This window comes from Leopardus geoffroyi, chromosome C3 (genome assembly GCF_018350155.1).
Source record: "Leopardus geoffroyi isolate Oge1 chromosome C3, O.geoffroyi_Oge1_pat1.0, whole genome shotgun sequence".
NCBI classification, from domain to species: Eukaryota; Metazoa; Chordata; class Mammalia; order Carnivora; family Felidae; genus Leopardus; species Leopardus geoffroyi.
This window is the reverse complement of record NC_059338.1, coordinates 41,378,714-41,404,622: the sequence shown is the minus strand read 5'-3', so window position 1 is coordinate 41,404,622 and position 25,909 is coordinate 41,378,714. Positions and strand designations below refer to the sequence as shown.

Below are 25,909 nucleotides of genomic sequence, written 5' to 3'. Positions count from 1 at the left end.
ATCTCTGAAAGAGAATAAAGTATAATTTTGTATTAAAAATCAAATGACAAAACTTCTCTTTTGTTATCTGTCTTAACCCAGAGCCACAGCAAAAAATTACTTTCATATTAACCATATTTAAGTATTTTATGGGGTGCCTGGGTGGCACAGTCGGTTAAGCGTCCGACTTCAGCCAGGTCACGATCTCGCAGCCCGTGAGTTCGAGCCCCGCGTCGGGCTCTGGGCTGATGGCTCAGAGCCTGGAGCCTGTTTCCGATTCTGTGTCTCCCTCTCTCTCTGCCCCTCCCCCGTTCATGCTCTGTCTCTCTCTGTCCCAAAAATAAATAAACGTTGAAAAAAAAAAAAAAAAAAAGGTATTTTATATATATATTCATTTGTTTCCATCCGCCTTTTAATGCTACAGTTCTTTCCTGAACTTTCTAATATGAAGTAAACCTCAGAAGCAGTCTGATTGGAATAACTCTTAAGGTATTTATTTCAACAGAAGGCACAGGTCTAGTCCCTCTCTGAGAAATCTGGCTCATATTAAAGTTACTATTTCTCATAACGAGAAGATGTTGTCAAGCACTAAACATTTATTTATTGAATAAATTACTTAAGGTACTCCATAAAGCATGTTAGCCCAGTTAACATATTTCTAACACAGTAAAACAAGTTTACTTTTAGCTTTAATAAAACCAGGAGATAGTTTTCAAAGGTAGACATTTCTCCTACACCCAGCATATAAATATTTGAATTAAAGTAGTCTTAAGAGGCACTCGCTTGTTTACCGTGACCTTTAATTTACTATTCATGGTTTATAGAAATACTATTTCTAATAGTCTGACAACTTCATTTATGGAACATAAAAAGAATTTTATTACTTCTGTCTAATAGATTTCCAAGAAAGGATTACAACACAATATCAAAACCAAGTACTCTGCCTGAACCTCACCTTACAGTTTTATAAGCTGAATTTTTATTGCTCTGCCCAGAAGATTTACCTAGACTAGTATTTCCAAAACTATGTTTCCAGTGATACTAACAAGTTTCCCCAAAAATAAAAAGAACAGAAAGCTAAAGAGCTTGGGGACAGAGAGTGACTAAGCCAAATAAGCTAAGAAAAAAATGGGTGAAATAATTTTTTTTTAATTTTTTTTTTAACGTTTTATTTATTTTTGAGACAGAGAGAGACAGAGCATGAACAGGGGAGGGGCAGAGAGAGGGGGAGACACAGAATGGAAGCAGGCTCCAGGCTCCGAGCCATCAGCCCAGAGCCCAACGCGGGGCTCGAACTCACGGACCGCAAGATCGTGACCTGAGCTGAAGTCGGAGGCTCAACCGACTGAGCCACCCAGGCGCCCCAATTTTTTAAAAATCTGACACTTCTGGGGTGCCTGGGTGACTCAGTTGGTTGAGTGTCTGACTTTGGCTCAGGTCGTGATCTCACGGTTCCTGAGTTAGAGCCCCGCATAAGGCTCTCTGCTGTCAGCACAGAGCCCACTTCAGATCCTCTGTCCCCCTCTCTCTCTGCACCTCCCTTGCTCCCGTTCTCTCTCTCAAAAATAAATAAACATTTTTTAAAAATCTGGACTCTTCATCAAAGCTTCAAATCATTTTATCCACTGTGAATCTCCATGGGGAGAAGAGTTCTAGTCTATGGTATGGACCATTTATCAAACTTATTTGGCTATGGATTCTGTTTCAGAAATGTTTAACTTTACAGATTTTGGTAAATAAATCATCAGAATCTCTCTAAAGAAAGGTAGTTTTCTGAATTCCAAAATCAATGAAAAAGAAATTAAGATTCTATTTTAAATACAGCAATGATGGTATTAACAATATAAGATATGTAGCATGAAAGCATTAAAAATGATTATCTGTATGTGACACTGTACTACTGTACTAGAAAAAGCATACAGTTAGTTTAAATTTCCAGAAGGACAAAATCAGTGCAATAGATAAAAAGCCATGTGAACAGGGGCACCTGGGTGGCTCAGTTGGTTGAGTGTGGATTCTTGATTTCAGCTCAGGTCATGATCTCAGAGTTGTGAGATTGAGCCCAGTGCCAGGCTCCACGCTGAGTGTGGAGTCTGTTTAAGATTCCACATTCTTGGGGCGCCTGGGTGGCTCAGTCAATTAAGCATCTGACTTCGGCTCAGGTCATGATCTCGCGGTTTGTGGGTTCGAGCCCCATGTTGGGTTCTGTGCTGATAGCTCAGAGCCTAGAGCCTGCTTTGGATTCTGTGTCCCCCCCCCCCCCCGCTCCTCCCCTGCTCATACTCTGTTTTCTCTGTCTCTTAAGAAACGTTAAAAAAAATTTTTTTTAAGAGTAAAAAAGATTCCCTCTCCCTCTGCCCCTCCCCTGCTCACACATGTCCACGTATCCACTGTTTCTCTCTCTCAAAAAAAAAAAAAAGAAAAGAAAAGCCATGTGGGCAAAGGAATAGAAACTGTACATGAAGAAATAACTGAAGGTCATTTGTAAGCAACAGGTTAAATGTATACTATAGAATATTAAAAAGAAGAAAAAAAGAGTATGTAAGCCTTGTAATCAATAGAAGAGTGAGATTTCAAAATCTGCTTGAGTTATCAAGTAAGTAGAGCAGGAGAGAAAAGTTTGAGGAAGAAATAAACAATGAGACAAAAGGATGCTAAGTAGTTGTGTTAAAAGAGTGGAAGAACACAGATGAGAAGAATGTATGGACCAAGGGAATGAGATAGTTTGTGACAGCCTAGTGAAACACTTCAAGTAAAGTTAAGTTCTTGGGAGTTCATCTGCAGAGTAGCTGTGAGCTCACAGAGTACCCTAAGGAGGGCAATTGCTTGGTCAAAGGATGAGTCAACATAACAACTGTGGCAATGGCATTTAGAATAGAAAGGTGGATTGTGCTAGAGGAAGAATACTCCCAAGAGAGGCTATAATAGTTTAGGTGAGAGATGACCATATATTAAAATATAAAGACTCAAACTATGAACCAAACCACAAAGGCTATTCAGAAAATACAGCAATTTATTGAATGGATTCTCTGAACATCAAAGATATTGTAACTTTAATTAAATATGAATTACAGGATAAAATACGTATTACTTTACCTCACAGAATGCCCAGAAAGATCCTCTAAAACGCTATCAGTGTCAAGAGTCTGCTCAAAGTCTTTAACAGAAACTTTGCTACTGGTCCCAGATTTCTTTCCTTGATGAGAGCCACGTTCTGAGCCAGAGTGTACTTTCTCCTCATCAAGAAGTGAGTTCTGAACATTTCCAGTGAGTGAATCCAGCCCTGTAAAGCAAATTTCTTATAAAGCTGATTCCCAATGTTAGAAGCTCCTGAGAAGTAACTGATACCTCGATTTCAACAAAGTAATAAAATGTACAGGTCAGAGTATTTAAAAACTGGCTTATTTTTAAAAGTTATTTTTTGGGGCGCCTGGGTGGCTCAGTCAGTTAAGCGTCCGACTTCAGCTCAGGTCACGATCTCGCGGTCCGTGAGTTCGAGCCCCGCGTCGGGCTCTGGGCTGACGGCTCAGAGCCTGGAGCCTGCTTCCGATTCTGTGTCTCCCTCTCTCTCTGCCCCTCCCCCGTTCATGTTCTGTCTCTCTCTGTCTCAAAAATAAATAAAAAACGTTAAAAAATTAAAAAAAAAATAAAAGTTATTTTTCATATATAAAATAAAGTAGTCCATCCTTCTGCTTCCATTTAAGGAGACTGAAGTTTCTTCCATTAATATCCTCCACTTGCTGTTAAAAAATAAATTGTTCTTAAACCAAATGGTAAAAAAAGACAAGCATATTAAGCAAGAATGAAGTACTACCCTATCTCTATGAAAAAGTAACCAAGAAGAAGTTTTTCAAGGATAAAACCCAGGAGTGGGAGAAAAATGGTATCAAATGCCACTGAACTACACAACCATTCTGAAGAATTTATGACAAGAACCACAGACCAGATTCATAAAACTGGTCTTATTTTCTAACTCAGAATAATCTTACTTCTAGGAGTATCTTAAATAGATTATTGAAATAAACACAAATTATGCATGATATTCAATGTACAACTTAAAAATTTTTTAAATTTCAACCTAAACCTCCAACAACTGCAGAGTTGTCTAAATTACATAGATAATAGTAACTTGAACATTTAAATAACACTTTGTAATTTAAAATGCATTCCCCATATGTTACTTTATCGCTCTTGTAAACATGTTATGAACTGAATACCATCTGCTCAACTTACTAACGAGGTAACTAGAAATCTGTGAAGCTAAATAACTTGCCGGAGGATACATGATCAAAGACCAGAAATAGGACATAAACACAGGCCTCATGACTTTAAGTCCAGTGCATGTGATGTGTTTATCAACAGCAACATGGAGAAGTATTTGTTACATTTAAAAAAGCAGGGAAATGGGGCGCCTGGGTGGCTCAGTCGGTTAACCATCTGACTTTGGCTCCGGTCATGATCTCACAGTTCATGAGTTCGAGCCCTGCATCAGGCCCTGTGCTGACAGCTCAGAGCCTAGAGCCTGCTTCTTCGGATTCTGTCTCTCTCTCTCTCTCTCTCCCTTCCCCTGCTGCATTCTCTTTCTCTGAAAAATAAATATACATTAAAGAAAGGGTGGGGGGGAATAAGGGGAAAAATGAGGGGCACCCGTGTGGCTCAGCTGGTTAAGTGTCTTGACTTCGGCTCTGGTCATGATCTCAAGCTTCATGAGTTTGAGCCCCACATCAGGCCCTGTGTTGACAGCTCAGAGCCTGGAGCTTTCTTCAGATTCTGGGTCTCCCTCTCTCTCTGCCCCTACCCTGCTTGTGCTCTGTCTCTCTCTCTCTCTCTCTCTCTCTCTCTCTCTCTCAAAAATAAACATTAATTAATTAATTAATTAATTAATTACATAAATACATAAATAAACAAATAAAAAGTGAAAACAACCATAGCATATGAAAAGTATTAACCCCAACAAGCAATCAAAGAAATGCAAACCACCTCAAATAAGATGCCATTTCTTCATTATTAGATTAGCAAATATTTTTAAGCCCCGAGTGTTATTCAGTACAGAAAAGGATACTCATTGTTTTCATGGGAGTGCAAACTGATACATCCTTTCTGGAGGACAACTTAAAAATGCATAAAAATAATTTTTGTTCCCCTTTGACTCCAAAATTTCACCTCATTTGTGGTAATTCATTCTAGGATGCTATGTAAAGATGTGTACCATGAATTAGATATGCTGATCACATTATCACAAGGGGGGGCTAAAAACACACAAATGATCTAAGGAATTATCAATCAGAATGGACTCTATAATCTAAAACCTATTTATGATCCCTAGGCTAAAAGCAAGCTGCTATACTGGGTATCTCTAATTTTTCCATAATAAAAATGAATTTCTTTTTTCATTTAAATTTATAAATTTAATTATAATTTAATTCATTCATTAATCTTTATTCATTAATTTAATTCTTTATTCTTTGAAAAAAGCACACGATTTAAAAATTGCTCTTGATTTCAACCAACTAGAAACTGTATACAACAGTCTTTGCAAGAAAGATCTAAACTCCAGCCCATATACACAGAAAATATTTGTCCCTACTTTAAAAGATTGCCAAATGAGAGTATATTTATATATTTTAAAGTTAAATTAAGATAAAAATATTTTCTTATGATTATCACTTTAATCTACCGAGGACTTTCAACCATTATTGAGATTATTTTTGTATGAGCAGGCAGACACTCTTTTTCACCACTAGATGGAGCATATACAACAAAAATTACACTGATTTTGGAACTTGGGTATACAGGAGAAACTAAGTTTTACATGATGCAGTATAAAGTACATTATATAGGGTTTGCTTTTTTTTAAAGGCATTGTAAGAGGGGATCGGGGTAAATGAATTCCACAAAACACTACCTATATTTCATCTAATTATATTTTAGATCATTTTAAAAACTTATGAGTATTGCTTATACTCATATTTAATATATCATAATATTTTAAGTTGTATAGTACATTATAGTAGAAGGTAAGCTGGATTTGGGAGTGAGAAGTCATTATCCAGGCTTTACCAACAACTAGCTAGTAACCTTAGGTGAGACACTAAGAAAGCAGGAGCGCCTGTGTGGCTCAGTCGGTTATTTGTCCAACTCTTAATTTTGGCTCAGGTCTTGATCTCATGGTCATGAAATCAAGCCCCACATCGGGCTCTGTGGTGTCAGGCTCTGTGCTGGGCATAGAGCCTACTCAAGATACTTTCTCTCTCCCTCTCCTTCTGCCCCTCTCCCGCACAAGCATGCACATGCATGTTCTCTCTCAAATAAATAAAAACAAAAACAAAACAAAACAATTGCAAAATAAAAGAACTGAGCAAGTTCAGCACATCCCAAAATGTGTCCAGCTGAATCCAAATGACCTAACATGTTGATGGAGGAAACGATTCTGTGAACAAATAAATTTGGAAAATACTTCATACTGCTGCCTCAAGCCTCATCCTAAAATAAATAGCGCATGTTGGCATATTAAATGTGTTGATAAATCCTGTAGGAAAGAAGCTTACTTCACTCTAAAAGCATTCCCAAATTTATGGAACCATGGAGCTCTTTTATATCAGAACACTTCTGAAGCAGCCTATCCAACTGCATCAGTATTTCATAAGAAAAGACAGACACTGGCAAGTGTTGGTAAAATGATGTCTAATGTTCCCACCAAAAACTTTCAGAACAATCTATAAGAGAGTTACGCTAAGTTAATGATTAAGAAATAATTTCTCCTAGCGCTTTCATATGAGGGGTATAAAGTGGCATTAACTTTCTGAAGGGCTATTTGGCAAAATGTATCCAAATTCCTTTTTTTTTTTAAGTTTATTTATTTTTGGAGAGACAGAGAGAGAGAGAGAAAGAGAGAGAGAGAGAGTGCAAAAGCAAGCGAAGGGCAGAGAGAGGGAGAGACAGAATCCCAAGCAGGCTCTGCAATGTCAGTGCAAAAGCCCGATGCAGGGCTCAAACTCAGAAACTCTGAGATCATGATCTGAACAGAGATCAAGAGTTGGACACTAAATCAACTGAGCTACCCAGGCGCCGCAAAATATATCCAAGTTCTAAACATGACATACTCCTTGCCCCATTACCTCACTTCTAGGATTTTACCTTACGGGAAAGAACCAGATTAATGCATAAAAATACATTTATAAGGATATTCAATGCAGCAGTGTTCATAATGGAAAAAAGAAATAGAGAATAACCTAAATGTCCAGGAACAGGGAATCTGCTAAATAAATTACAACATATTAAAACAATAAAACATTAGATAGTCATTACAAAGGGTGATCCATATTAACTGACAGAGAAAGGTATCTGTAACCCACTGACAGAACAAAACAGCATGTAAAAAAAAATGTGTAAACATCTATTTACATATGCCTACAAATTGTCTGGAAGGAATCTTACTAAAAATCTTAACTTCTTCTTACAACTATTCATCCATCTATAATCCTTGATTTTTTATCACTGCAAATGTATTCCTTTTGTATTAAACAAAGGATTTATAATGTTATATATCAAAAGGCATTGTTGTAATGACAAAAAAATATGAAAACTAATTATGTTTTATCACAAAGAAATGCATCTAACTTCTTATGGAATTAAATTATACCTTTAGATCGCTACCACAAAATGACCGGTAAGAGAAAACATTACCACATAGAATTCCACTTACATTCTTTTTTTCCTTTCTTCCCTTTAGAAGACGCAGATGAGCGAGATGATGCAGCAGACTGGGCCCCTGACGAGCGCTGGGAGGTAATGTCCACAGAGGACAGGTCATAGGCAGATTTTCTGCTACAGTGGTCCTCCTGAAGGCCCACACTGCCAGCTCCGATACTGCCAAAGAACAAGCGATAGTGGTTAAAGAATGACTAAAAAACCCTAAAACCACTAAAACTGTAGATATTTTTAAATCTATTAATCACAAGGAGAATATAACTATAATCAAAGATAACCTTCCACTTTCCTGTTTTGGTTTCTTACTACCATAAGTTTAGATTGTTCCCTGTGGCTTAACTTATTACTGAAAAAAATCTAAGGGAGTTATCTACTGAAGTGAAACCAATAAAAATGGATAATTCAGACACTTAAAAGTAAAAATACAGGGGTGCCTAGATGGCTCAGTCAGTTGAGCGTCCGACTCTTCGTTTTGGCTTAGGTCATGATCTCATGGTTTGTGGGATCGAGTCTTGCACTGGGTTCCCCACTGACAGCATGGAGCCTGCTTGGAATTCTCTCTCCCTCTCTTTGTCCTTCCCCCACTCGCATGTGCTCTCTTTCTCTAAGTAAATAAACTTTAAAAGTAATTTAATCTTTTCTTTAGAGTTCAAAATTTAAAACTAGACTTTGCCCACTTTAATTTTAATAATACTTACTTTCATTAGTCTAACCAGATAGAACTAATTTTCAAAACATCATCCAATAATTTTATGTGGATTACAATATGTAATTTGTGAAGAAAATGATATTGAATGTGAGTAATTACAGACTACTTTACATGGTAGCAAGATTTAGGAAGGAAATTCTCCCTGGCAAAGTCTGATTCACTCACTATAGGACTGTGTACAAGTAACATAACCTGGATGCTTCAGTTTCCTCTCTACAGCAGGAATAGTAGCAATAATACTTACGACATCAGGCTATTGTAAGAATGAGTTAATACAAGCAAAGTCCCCTCAGTCCTCTCAGTGCCTTGTACATTGTGCCTAATAAATATTAACATTATAACTTTATAGTATAGTTTTATACTATATTATAATATATTATATACTATAGTATCTATTGTATCAATTAAGAATTAATTTAATTAATTGATTAATAATTAATACTATATTAATATGATTAATATAATTTTTCAAAGGCTTGCAAGAGTTTAGACGTTCTCCCAATTAGGAAAAAATAAATATTGATTTACTTGGGGTCATGGAGTCAAGGATCTAACGGGTCATCCTCAATTCTATCACAGAAAACCATTTCTTAACCCCCTTACATTAGTACACCATGGGATAATTTCCCAACATCCTCCTCTACCAGGGGTTCACAGATTGATTTAACAACTTACATTCTGCTTACTATGTGCCAGGCCGTGTTCTAAGTACTTTTTATTTCACTGAATATTCGTAACATGCTATGAGGCAGGAACGATTTATTTTCCCTATTTTACAGAGAAGGAAACCGAAGCAGAGAGGGTTAAACAGTATGCCTGAAGACAAACAACTAATATCAGGAGAGCCAGGATTTCAACCCAGACAGTCTGGATCCAGAGCCCATGCTCTTAATAAGTACTATGCTATGCAGCCTCTACACTGTGTCTTCAAACAAAGGAAAGTAAGAGTCACACCACAGTTCTCATTTGTAAAGTTTTTCACTCTTTGGATTTTAGTCCATATTGTCAACATTTTCTTACTTAGGTTCAAGAGCTGATTTTCTTTCTGTCAAAGTCCCACTCCCTGGAGAGGAGACAAAGTCATCTTCATATGAAACACTGCTCACAGGGGTCGTGACGGCATTTAAAGGCCGCGAGGCTGAGGTTCCTCTTTCCAACCTGTCTTCAAACCCTGTCAAAAGTAGTAGTTGAAATATGCTTTAAAACAAAAACAAAACAACTACGAGCAAAGCATTCCACAAGATGGGGATTAACCACATGGATTTAGGGAACGTTTTAGTTTGCTTTTATTAGTGCTTCTTTTCAATTTATCTTTATATCTAACAATACATTTTAAACATTTTATTAATGAAATTTGCCAACATACAAGTAGAGAAAATAGCATAATGAAACCAAGGAATCCATCACGCAGCTTCAAGAATTACCTCCTATTCCCTTCATTTCTCACTCCCCTCCCCAGACTATTTGGAAGCAAATCCTAAGTAAGATATCATTTCAACTCTAAGTATTTCAGTTTAACTACAAAATCTTAATGAAAATCTAAAAGGATTTAAGAAAAAACACAATTTTCTTACAAAAAAATGCGGATATTGTTTAAAAAGCATTTTGAGGGGTGTGTGGGGGGCTCAGTCGCTTGAGCGTCTGACTTCAACTCAGGTCATGATCTCACAGTTCGTGGGTTCGAGCCCCATGTCGGGCTCTGTGCTGATAACTCAGAGCCTAGAGCCTGCTTCAGATTCTGTGTCTCCCTCTCTCTCTGTCCCTCCCCAACTCACACTCTGCCCCACCCCCCAAATAAATAAATAAATAAATAAATTTTAAAAAAATTAAAAAATAAAAAGCATTTTGCTTTCATCAAAAATACTTTAGGGGCGCCTGGGTGGCGCAGTCGGTTAAGCGTCCGACTTCAGCCAGGTCACGATCTCGCGGTCCGGGAGTTCGAGCCCCGCGTCGGGCTCTGGGCTGATGGCTCAGAGCCTGGAGCCTGTTTCCGATTCTGTGTCTCCCTCTCTCTCTGCCCCTCCCCCGTTCATGCTCTGTCTCTCTCTGTCCCAAAAATAAATAAACGTTGAAAAAAAAAAAAATTAAAAAAAAAAATACTTTAAAAATACCCCATATAGAAATAGTGTTAATATAGAAATAAGTGTTAAACAAAAGAGACCAACAGCATGTAATAGGCCTGCACAAGATCATAACAAAGTAGCTAAATACGAATTCTAGAAAAATGCACTGCAATACCCAGTTAAGCCTAAATGAACAGATGAAATCAATTCACTTATCAAATAAGTTGCTCACTGTGTAGAATGGAAATAAAAAACCCACAGATATCAATAGCTGACTTAAGGCTCAGCCTCATTCTCTGAACTGGAAATTCTAAGGTTATGTTAGCATAAAATGAGTAGCATCCACCTACAGTAGAAGAACAGAGAAAGGGATTTGAAGGAATTGAGTCTATCAGGGAGACGAAAGAAACTTTAGAAGTTAATTGTTTCACAACCCCAATATATAGCTATATTACTGTTCGAAGTCTGAATATTTTTAAAATTAGGTTTAACAAGCAGTAATAGTGTCCATATTAGAAATGTTACTACAGTTGCCCCTCAGTTCTTGACCACTATATTCCCAATGACTCACCAATCAGTGTATTAGGAAATACAGTTATTTTCTATCTAAATACATACCCATGGTCACAGAAAACCTAGTGTATATTTGATACATACCTATCCTCAACACCACCTATGAAGTAGACCAAAATTTCTACAACTACCTATCAACTATGGTTCATGACAGTAACAACTAAAAAAATGAAATTTTAAAGATTAAATTGTAATACTCTAGTGGAACCTTGCAGATAATTTAGATTAACTTAGACTAATTTAGACAATAAGTCCCTACTATCCTCATAATGAATAATGAAAATTTGTACTTAAGTATTATCTTGTACAGAATTATTAAATGATTTATCTTAATATACAAATAGCACAAGACTTAGTTATTTTTCTCACCTTTTCCATACAACTGATAGGATTTTGTAAAAATATTAATGACACTATGTGGACTTCCCTTTGCCAATTCTTCCCATGGTCCTTTGCTTTGTGTACCACCTATGTGCCCAAAAAGTGGCAAGAATTTTTCAGCTTCCTTCTGAAATTCTTTGATGGGTTCATAACCATTTCTTTCACCAGCACAAAATTCCTTTTCCTTTAAGATTTCTGCTACCTTCAATGGGGGCTGTCCATCATGGCCTCCCTCTTCTTCAGAGAGACTCCCTTCACTAAGAAGAGGCCCTTCACTGACTGAATCTGTGCTGGAGCCAAGAGACAATTTGGCTTTGTCTTGAGAACAAGCTTGCATATCAGAGCTAGAAGAGTCAGTCTGCCTCTTACACAATTGTGCCAGCAGCCCTTCTGGTTTGGGACCGGGGGATCGCATTCTAAACCTTGATATGGCGCTGTGAGGTCTTATCATCTCAGGAAGCTTTTTAAATTCACTAAGGTTGCCTACACCAGGAAGATCGTCATCAAAAGTTGCATGAGATACACAGGTTCCCATCATCTTTTGAATTCGGGCAGAGAAAACATCTTCAGTATCCTCTTTCATAGGTGGACTTGGAGCCTTCGTCCAAGATCCATCCTCTTGGGGTGTTCGCTGTACATCATACTCAGTGCTCCATACTGACCCATAGTTAATGTTAGCCCCAGCTAATTTCTTGGCTTCACTTTCAATCCTGCTGGACAGAGAAGCAGCTGTTGCTTTCAAGGCTTCAATACGATCCAGTTTACTTTTATACTGGCTGGCACTAGGTTTTAACAAGGCATCTGGATGAGCAGCTGGTGAGGTCAGATATGGTTGAGGTGTAAAAGTTAATGGCCCTGAGGCCATATTATGATTCTTCCTGGGTGGTAAAATAGATTCAAAATCCTTATTCAAAATTCCTACATGCTCTAGACTCAAGAGATGGGAGAGTAAATTTCCAGCTGTTCCAGCAAGAGGCTGTGGTTGAGAATTGTGGACTCGTGGGCTCAATCTGTCAGGCTGCATCCAAGTAGGTTCCATCAGGTCCTTTCTAGAAATGAAAGTCACAGCATGTTAGTTAAGACAGTAACTCATGACTAAGCCACCAGTTTTTTTAACTTCTTTTTTTTTTTCTCGTAAGAGTAACACATACTCACCACCAAAAAAAAAAGGACAGGCAAAGAGGATAAAAAAGACAGCGATCTCTCACAGCTAAACAATGAGAAATAGGCACTATTAATATTTCATTTAGAATTATATCTTTTCCAAACATTTTTCTATGTGTGTGTTGTGTTCTGGCATTGTTATTTTCATAAAAATGGAATGTCATCATGCAAACTGCTTTCTTCAACTAAGACATATTTCTTAAACTATTAATTAAAGAGAAGGCTTTATAACCTTTAAAACTCTGTGAACAAAATTCTTTACAACATTGGCTCTACCCCTTCCTTTAAAAATAATGTTATATATGGGGCGCCTGGGTGGCTCAGTCAGTTGAGCGTCCGACTTCGGCTCAGGTCATGATCTCACGGCTCGTGAGTTCGAGCCCCGCGTCGGGCTCTGTGCTGACAGCTCAGAGCCTGGAGCCTGCTTGGGATTCTGTGTGTGTGTGTCTCTCTCTGCCCCTAACCCACTCACATTCTGTCTTTGTCTCTCTCAAAAATAAATAAACATTAAAAAAAAAAATTTAAAAATAATGTTATATAAAAGAGAAATGCTTAAGGTTGCTAACTACTAACATAGGCATGAGTCATTATTCTAATCAACAAATATTTAATAAATGTTTATGTTTAACATTGTACATACTGAAGAAATAAGGAGATTATTACGATGTCTTTTTTTTCAAGATTTTATTTTTAAGCAATCTCTACATCATAGGGCTAGAACTCATGACCTCAAGATCAAGAGTCACACTCTCCACCAACTGAGCCAGCCAGGCACCCCTATAATTTCATTCTAAAAAAAAAAATTAATGAACATCAAACCATGAATACCAATGCAAAACTATGAATACCCATTATGAATATACAATACAGAGAAGGTTGTCCATAAAATAGAGAAACCAAACAAAGATGTTCTAGATGACATTATATAATTCACCTACATTTCCAGACCATGGACATTCTGTATATTTAGAGATATTATAAAAAACAATTAAAGCTCAATGTGAACTATTAAGAAGATGCTTATAAAAAATAACTTGAAGTTTTGTCCTTGGTCTTGTCCATTATTTTTAGATGATGACATAAAGATATTCTTATAAAATTCACAGATGACAGAAAGCTAGGATGTGTGGCTAACCCAACAAATCAAATTATGATTCAAAGTTATCTGGACAGGCTGCAACCAAACTAGTATGGAGAAATGGGAAGCCTTACAAAATAAATACAAAAGAATTACCTGGAGGAGGGGAAGCAGAGTGAAAAGAGAACTGAAAAGCATGGAAAGCATGTCACGCAAAGTTTAGTTAGAGGTTGTATAATAGCAATCTTTGGTGTTGAAGGGCTGCTATAAAAAGGGAATGAAGGGGGCGCCTGGGTGGCGCAGTCGGTTAAGCGTCCGACTTCAGCCAGGTCACGATCTCGCGGTCCGTGAGTTCGAGCCCCGCGTCGGGCTCTGGGCTGATGGCTCAGAGCCTGGAGCCTATTTCCGATTCTGTGTCTCTCTATCTCTCTGCCCCTCCCCCGTTCATGCTCTGTCTCTCTCTGTCCCAAAAATAAATAAACGTTGAAAAAAAAAAAAAAATTAAAAGGGAATGAAGGAAGACTCATGCATAGATTCTATGCCACAAAATATGAAGTGTGAGGTTATTAGGCCTCAAACTAAGCTGGCAGTAATGGGAATACAAAGGAGGTTATAGGGGCACCTGGGTGGCTCAGTCAGTTAAGCATCTGACTCTTGATTTCAGCTCAGGTTATTATCTCACAGTTCATGAGTTTGAGCCCCACATTGGGATCTGTACTGATAGGGAGGAGCCTGCTTGGGATTCCCTCCCTCCCTCTCTCTGTCTCTCTCTCTCTCTCAATATAAATGAAAAAACTTTAAAAACAAATGAACAACCAAAAAAATGAAGTTATAAACATAAAAGATATTGCTAAGTAAAAATCCAAGATCTTTAAATTCAAGTATTTCAACGCCAATTACGTGCCAGGCACTATGTTGATGACAGAGGCACAGGGGAGACAAAAATGGAAAGACTTAATCCAGTTAAGACTAAATCCTTACTCTTTAGTTTCTAAGATCTAGCAGGGATGAGACACTAATAAATAGCTAAACTACAATGTCATAAGTACTAATATAAAGACATATAAAGTTCAATAGAGTGTGGAGAGAAAACAATAAACTCTGCTAGCCAAGGGAAGTGACTTTTGAGCTAGATCTTCAAGGTCTTCAGGGTCAGGTACGTAATTTGGAGTTTTCCACGTAGCTAATGAAGAACATGGGGCAAAAAGGGCATGGAAAAGTAATGCCATGCTTCCAAGCATAAAATAACTGAGATATGGTGAGACTACTAACAGAAATGGTGAACCTAAGAAATGGGTAGAGGGATGGTGGAGGCAAAAGATTACATATCTCAAGGTGAAGAAATTTGATATTAAAAAAAAGGAAAGGGGTGCCTGGGTGGCTCAGCTGGTTAGGCATCCAACTCTTGACTTCAGCTCAGGTCACAATCTCACAGTTCGTGGGATTGAGCCCCACGTCAGGCTCTGCACTGACAGTACAGCCTCTCTTCTCTCTCTGCCCCTCCCCTGCTCGTGCACACTCGCTCTCTCTCAAAATAAATAAACCTTAAAAAAAAAAAAAAGGAAAGGAACATGTGCAAGCTAACCATAATCGATCTGTTTACGTTTGATTTGTTTTTAATACTGGCTAACTTGTTTAGAGTTAGAAGGAAACTCAGGAAAGGTAAAACAGAAGACATGAAGCCAGAAGACTATGTCTGACAACAATAATGGGGCTGAGATGAACTGAAGAGTACACCTACTGAAGGTATTCAAATTCAAAAAAAAAAAAAAAAACTTTAAAGTTTATTTATGCTTGAAATTTGAAAGGTTATTTACAACTTTAAATAAATCATATGAAACTTATTGGGAGGCAGTGTATAGAGTGGTTAAAAGCACAGAGTTTCTGGAATCAGACTGAAGTTCAAATCTCTCTCCACCACTAATGTTTTGATCTTGGAGAAAATTAATTAAATTCTAGGCCTCAATTAGCTCTTCTGTAAAATGGGAATAACAATAATGCCCAACTCAAGGAATTACAACAAGAAATAAGCTAATATATGCAAAGTATGTAGATCGGTGCCTGGAAACTAACAAGTACTCAATAAATGTTAGCTATTCTTATCAGCATTTTTATTCTCTGGGGGGGCAATGGGGTGAAAGGACCATGTATACTGACCCAAATTGGGATGTGATTTGATCTTTATTTGTGCATTCTCACAAAAGAGTTCCAAATGCTTCTCTTCTCAAAATGGTTACTTTAAATTGTTTAAAACCATATGAACTCAAAATCCCCTCAAATTCCATGCATACTTTTTTTTTACTTCATTGCAAACAATATATTACAGCAAGAAAAAAAATTTTAAGCAAACAAGTAAAATAGTCCTTGATCAGCAATCCAGCCCTTGTTCACGTGTTCATATGCATATCCAAATACAACTTTTGAAAGGGATGATGGATAAAATGGAATGAGTCATCTAAAGAAATTCTGAATAGTAATGGACGCAGATGTGCCTTTTGAAAATTATTCACCACAAATCCTTTAAAATATTAACTTCACTGTGATCCATTCATCCAGCAAACGTTTATTGCGTGTTTAGTTCAGAGAAAGCAAGAGTGCTTCCAATCGCAGGATCCCTGGGAGAAACTGACATTTAGGCTGGATATTAAAGGACAGGTAAAAGTGAACAACAGAATCGGGTATGCAGCAAGTACAGATGTACACCATGCTGAAGTATCCACCAGAAGATACTAACCAATTTCTAAATAAACTTCTTGCTCATACAGGAAGGTCAGTCAACAGAATTCACTGAGCTTAGGCCACTATACTAAATTTCATGGAAAGAATCTTAATCATACTTCGTTCTCCCCTTTTTACCTTGCAAGAGGCTGTGGAGGTTCTGACAGAGACATGTCACTACTGGAAGATGCACTTAGGGGACGTTCCTGGACTTTGTTTTCTTTGTCAGATTCTCCAGAAGGTTGATACCCTGGTCTGGTCTAGGAGAAAAGGACAGCAAATTCATCTGACCCCCATCCCAAAGATATATTCAGGGAAGACACAAGACTAATATTAATTCACTTCAATTTACAAAGATTCATGAAATGTGAGGGCTTTTTTCTCCTAAAATAAAACCAATCCAAATTCAGTTTGTCTTAAAAAGCAGCCATTACAATTAACAGCAAAATTGCATCTGAAATCCAAGAAGGGCACCTAATACTAACTGTGTAATTTGAAGGAAATAATACTCTTCCTAAACCTCAGTTTTTTCGTCTAGAAATAGTAATAGTACTTACCTTCTCAGAGTTGTGAGGATTTAGTGAAGCTTTACCCTATAAAGCCTTTAACACAGTCTGTGGTAGGTACATGGCACGTACTGAATGTTATTCTTAAAACAAGAGCAATACTCGTAAAATCATCACATACAATAGGATATTCTCTAGGTTCCGCACAGATCACAAAACTAGGCTTTTATGAACATCATCTAACTTTATGCTCAGTAACACAGTGAAAACTAGGCAAGGATGGAACTAACAACAATGACAAGCTGAACAGAGATCAGGAACACTCACTCTAGGAAATGCTAAACTGAGAACTTCTTTCTAATCATATTTATCAAATCACTCTTCACACACAGTAAGTTTCATGAAAAGATCATCATTATTAAATACCGTCTGGGCGTCTGTCTGAATATTCGAAATGATGGCAACAAAGTGGTGAATAAGGTTTTTCCAATCATGACTTACTTCCCTTTGTATTTCTGACACTACTATTACCTGCGTTTCCTGTGTGACATGTTGGTGAGGCGGCTCTTCAAGCAAGGTCTTTTCTAGTAGCAATTTGGAGTAAGTTTCCTGCAGTCGCCTGGTTACTGATGGCTCAGAAGGAGGCACATTTTTGACTTTAGTAAAGGCTTCTTTCTGTTTCCGATAGAGCTCCTGTAATCGTTTGTTCTTTTGCTCAGTGGCCTCCTTTTGAGCCTTCTTCTCTTCATTTTGCTTCCTCTTCCTTTCCTCCTGCTGTCTAACAATGTACTGCCGTACCTCATCTGTGTCATAGTGGCGCTTTTTGGAAATAACAGGGGGATCTTCATTAGCTGTTATTTTGTCAGGTTTTCTTTTTACTGGGCTGTGACTCCTAGGAGCTTGTACTGGTGCTGATGACTTCAGATTCTGTAACTCTCCTATTTCTTGCCTTGCAGCCTGAACTGTAGAATCCAACTGTAGGTCATCAAGAATTCCACGAATTTCAAGAGGTAAAAAGTCCTTATTTAAGGCAGTACTGTCCTCCTGTTTATTATCTGGAAGAGATGGAGCTAATTTCTTTGTATTAGTCTCAGACCGAGCTCTACTTCTCGAACGTTCTGAGTTTCGTGGAAGATGTCTATGCGAAACATCCAATCTAGGATCAGATTCTGCTCTTCCAATATGACCCCCTGCAAAATATGGACTGTTAGCAATGTATGAAAATCCTAAATTCATTCCTAAGATTTATTGCAGTAAGGACAAAATTAGGGAATGTTCCTTTATTCTAAACTCAAATTCAAGTATCCGATAAAGTTGTTTAAAGACTATAATAGAAGGAAAGAAAAACACCTTTTTTAGAGGAGAATAATTTCAATCTTTTAAAAAACTAGACTTCCAGTGTGCCTGGGTGGCACAGTCAGTTAAGTGTCCGACTTGTGATTTCAGCTCAGGTCATGACCTCATGGTTCATGAATTCAAGCCCCAAGTCGGGCTTTGCACTGACAGTGTGGAGCCTGCTTGAGATTCTCTCTCTCTCCCTCTCTCTGCCTCTCCCCTGCTTACTCTCTCTCTGTCAAAAATAAATAAATAAACTTAAAAAAAAAAGACAACAACTATACTTCCTTGGCATTTAAACAACGCATTTTTAGGGGCGCCTGGGTGGCGCAGTCAGTTAAGCGTCCGACTTCAGCCAGGTCACGATCTCGCGGTCCGTGAGTTCGAGCCCCGCGTCGGGCTCTGGGCTGATGGCTCAGAGCCTGGAGCCTGTTTCCGATTCTGTGTCTCCCTCTCTCTCTGCCCCTCCCCCATTCATGCTCTGTCTCTCTCTGTCCCAAAAATAAATAAACGTTGAAAAAAAAAATTTTTTTAAATAAACAACGCATTTTTAATATTTCTAAAATAAAGACAAATCTATTGTTGATGTGAATATTTAAGTATTAATAGAGAATTATTATTTCTCTCCCATGTATATATTTAATATTACTATCTCTCTCCATCCCCAAACCATCAAATCAGGAGTTCAAAACCCAACAATGTTTAGCTGCCACAACTCTCCAATGAATAACAGAAAAAAAATTAAATAGATAGAAAAACAATCATTTTAAAATCTAAATGCTTATTGACATGGCTTGATTTTAAACCAAGAATGCATATGAGTTTATTTATAAGCTAGTGAAAGTAAAGAGGAGTAAATACAAAGTATATATTGATTTCTATATCCCAAATTATAGTTGTGATTGCATTTCTTACTGAATCCATTCCAGAAGCTCAAATTAATTAAAGCAAATTTTGTTCCTGAAAAGGAAAGCTGGCCTGTAGTTAACTTATATTTCATTTCCCAAAATTAGTGTTCATGAAACAAGTAACTAGTTATCTCAAAGAGCATTTAAGATACTTCACAAAGAGAAAAGTAATGGACTTGAGGGTCAAACCAAAGAGTTTTAGATTCTAGATCAAATTTTGCCACCCACTGAATATATACCCTGAGAAAAAAAATCACTTCTCTCTCAGGGCCTGTTTCCTAATCTGTCAAATAAAAAAAGCCAATATTATGAATGTCTGCCTATGTTTGTGTAGAGAAAGACAAATCGGACTTAGTCTCTTAAGGTCCCTAAAAGTCTAATAAAACCTAATTAAATGATGCTTTTCTATGCAGCTGGCAGCTAAATGTAATTAACATAACAAATAGAATCCTTAATAAAAGTCATCATAACATCTATATATGGAATTATCCACAGACAAGCCCAATAGAACAGTTCTTTTTTGAGCTACATTCACAATTATAAACCAAATTCCGAAAGCATTCTCAAGAGTACTTTCACCTTCTCTACGTACTTATACAAGCAATCTTTAATTGCTTTTCTCAACAATTTTAATTACTGAAACAATTTAATTTAATAATTTAATTACTCACCAGATTTAGTAGTTCTTTCTCTTCCACTTCTGTCACTTGATGCTGTTCTTCGCTCTTTTTGCTCCAATCTGGGTGCAGGCCCCAGAATCTTCTTTACTAATTTTTGTCCATCTCGCCAAGAAGATGTACTTATCAGACGACTGCTACCTAAAAAAATATATACATACACATACCGGGTTGAATTTAAAACTTCAAGTATATCTACTCAACCATACAGGTTTTGTAATTAATCTTATGCTGATCTTATGCCAAAGTCAGAGGGTTTACAACCTAATTTTTAACCCAATGCCCCCAAAATTAATTAGCAGTTTGTTTAAATGTTGATGTATCCACACATCTCAAATAAGTATAAAATGCTATGGACATGGGGCACCTGGGTGGCTCTCCGTCAGTTGGGTATCCGACTTCGGCTCCGGTCATGAGCTCACAGTTTGTGAGTTCGAGCCCTGCGTCAGGCTCTGTGCTGACAGCTCAGAGCCTGGAGCCTGCTTCGGATTCTGTGTCTCCCTTTCTCTCTGTTCCTCCCCTGCTCACACGCTGTCTCTCTCTCAAAAATAAATAAAGATTAAAAAAAAAATTGAAAAAAAAATGCTTTGGACGTTAAGTACCAAACATTAATGATTCTTGAATCCTCAAGAAGCAGAGCACTGCATTCAACAATTTGGGCACACAACAAAAAACATGTCTTAAGTATAGTAAGTGTTTGGTTTACCAATGGTACCTGGCACATAATAAAGTGTATGTCTGCTGAATGAACAAATGACTTCAGCTAAGCGTAGGAAAAAAATCCCAAGAAACATGTCACAGTTACCAGTGATTACTGTTAAGGGAATGGTATTATAAGGAATTTCACATTATATTTTATAGATACATAGCAGAACTGTACATTACTTTTTTTTTTTTTTTTTTCAACGTTTTTTTATTTTTGGGACAGAGAGAGACAGAGCATGAACGGGGGAGGGGCAGAGAGAGAGGGAGACACAGAATCGGAAACAGGCTCCAGGCTCTGAGCCATCAGCCCAGAGCCTGACGCGGGGCTCGAACTCCCGGACCGTGAGATCGTGACCTGGCTGAAGTCGGACGCTTTACCGACTGCGCCACCCAGGCGCCCCTGTACATTACTTTTCTATGCATAAAACAATGACACTCAAAAAGCAAACATCGCCAACAGTATAAACTGCCCTCATTATAAAAGTTCATGAAAGTATGGTCCAATAAACACAGCTGTTGACTAAGAGAAAAACTCTTCATTTACTACTTTCAGACTGTAAAAAAATTAAAATTAGATCATCATACACCAACACAGGTGGAGTACTGTGTGGCTATTGCAAATTATAATTTCCATAAGAAATAAGTTCTGGTGGTACAATGCTAAGAGAAAAAGACAAAATGTTATGTATGCAATGATTACATCACCTACTATTATGATTTTTAAACTACTGTAAGGAAATAAACAAAACACTAGTACTTTAAGTGAGGGTAGTGGTTTTCGGTTTTCTTCATTTTTCAAGCTTTCTGTAATGCTATTTTATTGCATTTGTAATAAAGGACATCCAATTTAGAGTTCTTTTAAAAAGGCTTCAATTTAAAAGTTTCAATTAAACCACAGTTTTAAGAAAACATCTAGTATTAAGAAACATGAATTATGAATCAGTGTTTACTTTTTAAGTGTTTTTGCACCTTGTTATTAACCTTAAGCGATCTAAAATATTTAAAAGGCTTTAAGTCTACTGTTCAATCTATTTATAAGAAACTATGTTCTTAGGCAAAATGAAAGAACAGGCTTCTCTTGGAGTTCAGCTTCTCTTGATTTCTGAATCAAAAGCAAGCAACCATGAATATACTGGGTAGTTATTTATAAATGTTGGCTTCTGAATATGCTGTGTGGTTATTTCTAAATTCTGGCTTTCTAGAATAGTCTCACTGCAGTCGCTGGTGGTAAAAGGGGACTTTCAGTTATTGATAAACTATTAACACAGCTTTAGCACATTTAATGATTCTCTGTCAGTCACTGCACAGTGCATACATGGGAATTAGTCTACCACAAAACTGGAAAAACACAATCCAAGATCAGTGTTTACAAGTTACAATGGTCCCAGTGCTTCATTTCAAACTATGCCCCTGGCAAGAGTATTACATAATACCACAAAAAAATAACACTTTGACATATTTTTTAATGTAAAAATTAGCTTAGTTTGTGTTCAGATAATTCACGTTCTTATAAAATTTTGATTTGTATATAGTAAGGGTCATTCTGACATCTAGAGGTTAACAATGGGTGTCACAAAATCTGTTACTTCACATTCCATAGATTAGTCTATGATCAGAAAAACAAGTGTCTGGTTAAAAACCAGTGCCTCTGGGGCACCTGGGTGGCTCAGTCGGTTGAGCGTCCAACTCTTGATTTCAACTCAAGTCATGATCTCATGGTTCGTGACATCGAGCCCCTTGGGATTCTCTCTGTCTCTCTCTCTCTCTCTCTCTCTCTCTCCCTGCTCCTCCTCCATTTGTACTCTCTCTCTCTCTTAAAATAAATAAATAAACTTAAAATACATATATTAAAAAAAACACCAGTGCCTCATCACTCCTGCTCCATGTTCCTATAATTCCCTATCATACATTAGTCACATTCTATTATAACTATGTATCTACTATCTACTGTTTTCCTGACCAGATTATAAATTCCAAGAGGGTAGGGACCATGTGTATCCTGCTTACCACTGTATTGCCTAAGCTTAGTATAGCACAGGGCGTCACATGTATAAAGTGCTCAAAAATATCTGCATAATGAATGAATGAATGATTGATTCTGAATGTCTCCAAACTGAAAGTGACAAATTCTCAACTTCCTCCACTCTCTCAGGCCAAATTACTCACTAACATAAACATGACAGCTAAATAACCATTTTCAATATACCAGAAATAATAATTATTATTAATGGAATCATACCTAACATTTGAGTGCTTACCATGTGCCAAATACTACATACTGAATGCTTTTAGGTATTAATTATTTTAGTTTTCACAACAACCCTGTGAGAAAAATACTACTGCTTTCCCATTTTACATACGGGGAAACCAAGGGACACTAAAATTAACTTACTCACCAAAAGAACAAAGCTAGACATAACAGAACAGAACAGGTTATAAATGCAGGCAACCTAGACTAGGTCTGAAGTGTTAATAACTACAAAACTAGGGAATTCTCTTTTTCTCAGTCCTGATCTATTTAGAGTCTGGCCTGACCAGTATTGGCATGGACTGCTATATTTTTCTCATGCAACATTTATTCTCTTTTGAGAGTAAGTGAAGGGATGTAGTGACAGTCATAGGCAATCCCTTTATATATAAAAGTTTACTACATAAAAATCATTACCTGTAATCTGGTTAATTTCTATTAAAAATAATGATTAAACATTTGGGCTGGGGAGATGTGTTTACTATTATGATGAACATAAGGTTTCATGAGTACATACATATGTGAAAACTCATCAAACTAACATTCTAAATATGTACAGCTTATTCTATATCAACTATACCTCAATAAAACATGTATACAAAATAATGATATATAAAATGTACTGGATTTTTCTATGTGCCAAACAATGAAAACATCTGGTTAACAAGTATTTATTTCCAGCGCACTTGGGTGGCTCAGTCGGTTAGGCATCCAACTCTTGATTTTGGCTCAGGTAATCTCACAGTTCGTGAGTTCAAGCCCCATGTCAGGCTCCTGCTGACAGTGGAGCCTGCTTGGGATTCTCTCCCTCTCTTTCTGTCCCTCCCCCATGCATGCACTCTTTCTCTCTTTCTCAAAATAAATAAACTTAAAAAAAAAAAAACAACAACACTTATTTCCATATAGAATGCCACTTCAGTATTATGTAATGGGGATGGGCATGATATTGAGAAAACCAACCTGTTTTGCCTTCTGGACTTGATAACTGTGTTACCTTTTGGACTTTTCGCACTGGCTTGACCACTTTTTTCTCTTTACTTTTTTCAGTAGGTTTCTCTTTCATAGAGATATCATCTGAAAAGCAGAAACACTTATAGCAAACATTATAATGATTCCTACCCACCCATTCGTCCTCTTCCCAGTAAGAAAAATCAGCATAAAGCATGATTCAGGTAGGGGGGAAAAAAATCTTTGCTGAGGCTACTTCTGTGACCCATAGGCTACCAATGCCAACTCCTCTTATGGAAAGGTCTAAAGATTACCACTAACTACCCCTACAGTTTGAGTTCTAAGTTTTCACTTTTTGTTTTTCATTTTTGCTTTGTTTTGTTGTTGTGTTGTTTTGCTGTTGTTGTTGTTTTCCAGAAAACCCTCGAAAAATTTTCCTCATTTTCACAATTTCGCAAACTGGAAGAAGTTACAAAAGTAATGCTTTCCAAGCCAGGGTTGGATCATTTATAGAATCTCACAGGTGAGTACTTTCACAGATTCTTATTTCATTTAAAAATTCCTACATATCTGAGATATTCATGAACTTCCAGAATAAAACTTCATAAAATAATATTCCCAAATATTAACCCTTTTATGGTTATGCTAGTGAAATATGTCAAGTCATTTCACATATAAATTACTACTCACTAATTTTTTTAAATTCCAATCTGGGGAAATAGACTAGCTATACATATAAACTTGAAAATCAACCTCAATTACAGATCTGAAGAAATGTAAACTTGAAAACACATATAGAGCTCTGCACTCTGAACAGAGTGGAAGTGTGAGTGAAAGGTCCTAAAGTAGGAACATACCTGAGAAACAGCAAGCAGGCCAGTGTCCGTGAAATGAACACAGAGTAGAGAGAACCACGGTCAGAGACATAACTGAGGGCCAGATTGTGTGGGGCTTTACGAGTCATTGAAAGAGCTTCAGGTTTTACTTAAGAATGAGATCGAGAGGTTTTTGGAAGTTTTAGGGCAAAGGAGTGATATGATCTAAACTAAATCTTAACAAGCTTACTCTAGCAGTTGTGATTATAACGGGCTTACTAGAAGGGCAGAAGCAGGAAGACCAATGAGAGGGCTATTGCAATAATCCACACAAGAGACTGATGGTGGCTTGGACCTAGGTAGTAGTGAAATATAAACTTTAAAATACAAATAGAGCTCTGCTCTTTCTCTGGAGAAAGGTGGTGAGGTGGAGAAAGTGGTTATATTTTAGATATATTTTGAACAACATGAAACATAAGGTCTGAGAGAAATAGAGGAGTCAAGGATGACTCAAGATCTGGGGCCTGAAGTAGAAAAATAGAATTAACAGAGATAGAGGGACTACCAAAGGAGTAGGTTTAAGGGGTATCATGACCCCATTTAGTTAGCTCCATTTTGGATTTATTAAGTTTGAGAAATCCATTATATATCCAAAGGGAGAGGTAGAGTTAGCAGTTGGATACAAGTCTGAGTGCAGAGGAAAAGTCTGGGCCAGAGACATAAATTTGGGAATCAACGGCAACAGAAAATATTTGAAGTCCTGAGACTAGACGAGCCTGCCTAGAGTGTACATAAATAAACAGTAGTAGTAGCAGTAGTAGTAAGGGAAGAAAAAGAAAAAAGAGAGAGAGAGGAAGAGAAGAGAAAAGAAAGGGAAAAAAAAGGATAGACAGACCCAAGTACTGAGCCCAGGGCATGACTATGTTCAGATATCAGGGAGTTAATTAGGTAAAAAAAAAAAAAATCTGAAAAAGAGTAGCTAGACTCAAAAGGAAAACCAAAAACTTAAGGAACCCTAGATGCCAAGTGAAGCGTTTCAAGAAAGAAGTAATCTATCATGTCTAATGTCGCAGGGAGATCAAGATGACAACTGAGAATCAAACACTGGATTTAGCAATGTAGAAGTCACTGATGACCTTGACATTAGCAGTCCACAGAGAAGGCGGAGCAAAACCCAAATAGAAAAGGGTTCAAGAGTGAAAGGGAGGAGAAAAACCGGAGACAATGAGTATAAGGCAACTTTCTGAAGTTGTGCCACAAATAGGAGAGAAACAAGGCAATAACTGAAGAGAGTAGAGCCAAAAGCAGCATTCTTTTATGATGGCTGAGATAACAGCATGTTAGCAAACAGTCTGTTGATGGGCATGACCTTGAGGAGTGGGAAAATTTGAT

At 37.3% G+C, this 25,909-nt stretch overlaps 1 protein-coding gene across 5 annotated transcripts in view; it reads right to left on the bottom strand.

The window, feature by feature from the left end:
• The window catches only part of CEP350 (centrosomal protein 350), a 156,343-nt gene that overhangs the window by 88,925 nt on the left and 41,509 nt on the right, over positions 1-25,909 (bottom strand). For all 5 annotated transcript variants that reach the window (XM_045452555.1, XM_045452558.1, XM_045452557.1 and 2 more), the window contains exons 8-15: positions 23,715-23,828; positions 19,796-19,942; positions 17,413-18,071; positions 16,514-16,635; positions 11,404-12,464; positions 9,419-9,569; positions 7,685-7,848; positions 3,076-3,262 (exon numbers count right to left, since the gene is read on the bottom strand). In XM_045452555.1, coding sequence (XP_045308511.1) covers positions 3,076-3,262; positions 7,685-7,848; positions 9,419-9,569; positions 11,404-12,464; positions 16,514-16,635; positions 17,413-18,071; positions 19,796-19,942; positions 23,715-23,828 — 2,605 coding nt within the window. The remainder of the gene's footprint in view (positions 1-3,075; positions 3,263-7,684; positions 7,849-9,418; positions 9,570-11,403; positions 12,465-16,513; positions 16,636-17,412; positions 18,072-19,795; positions 19,943-23,714; positions 23,829-25,909) is intronic.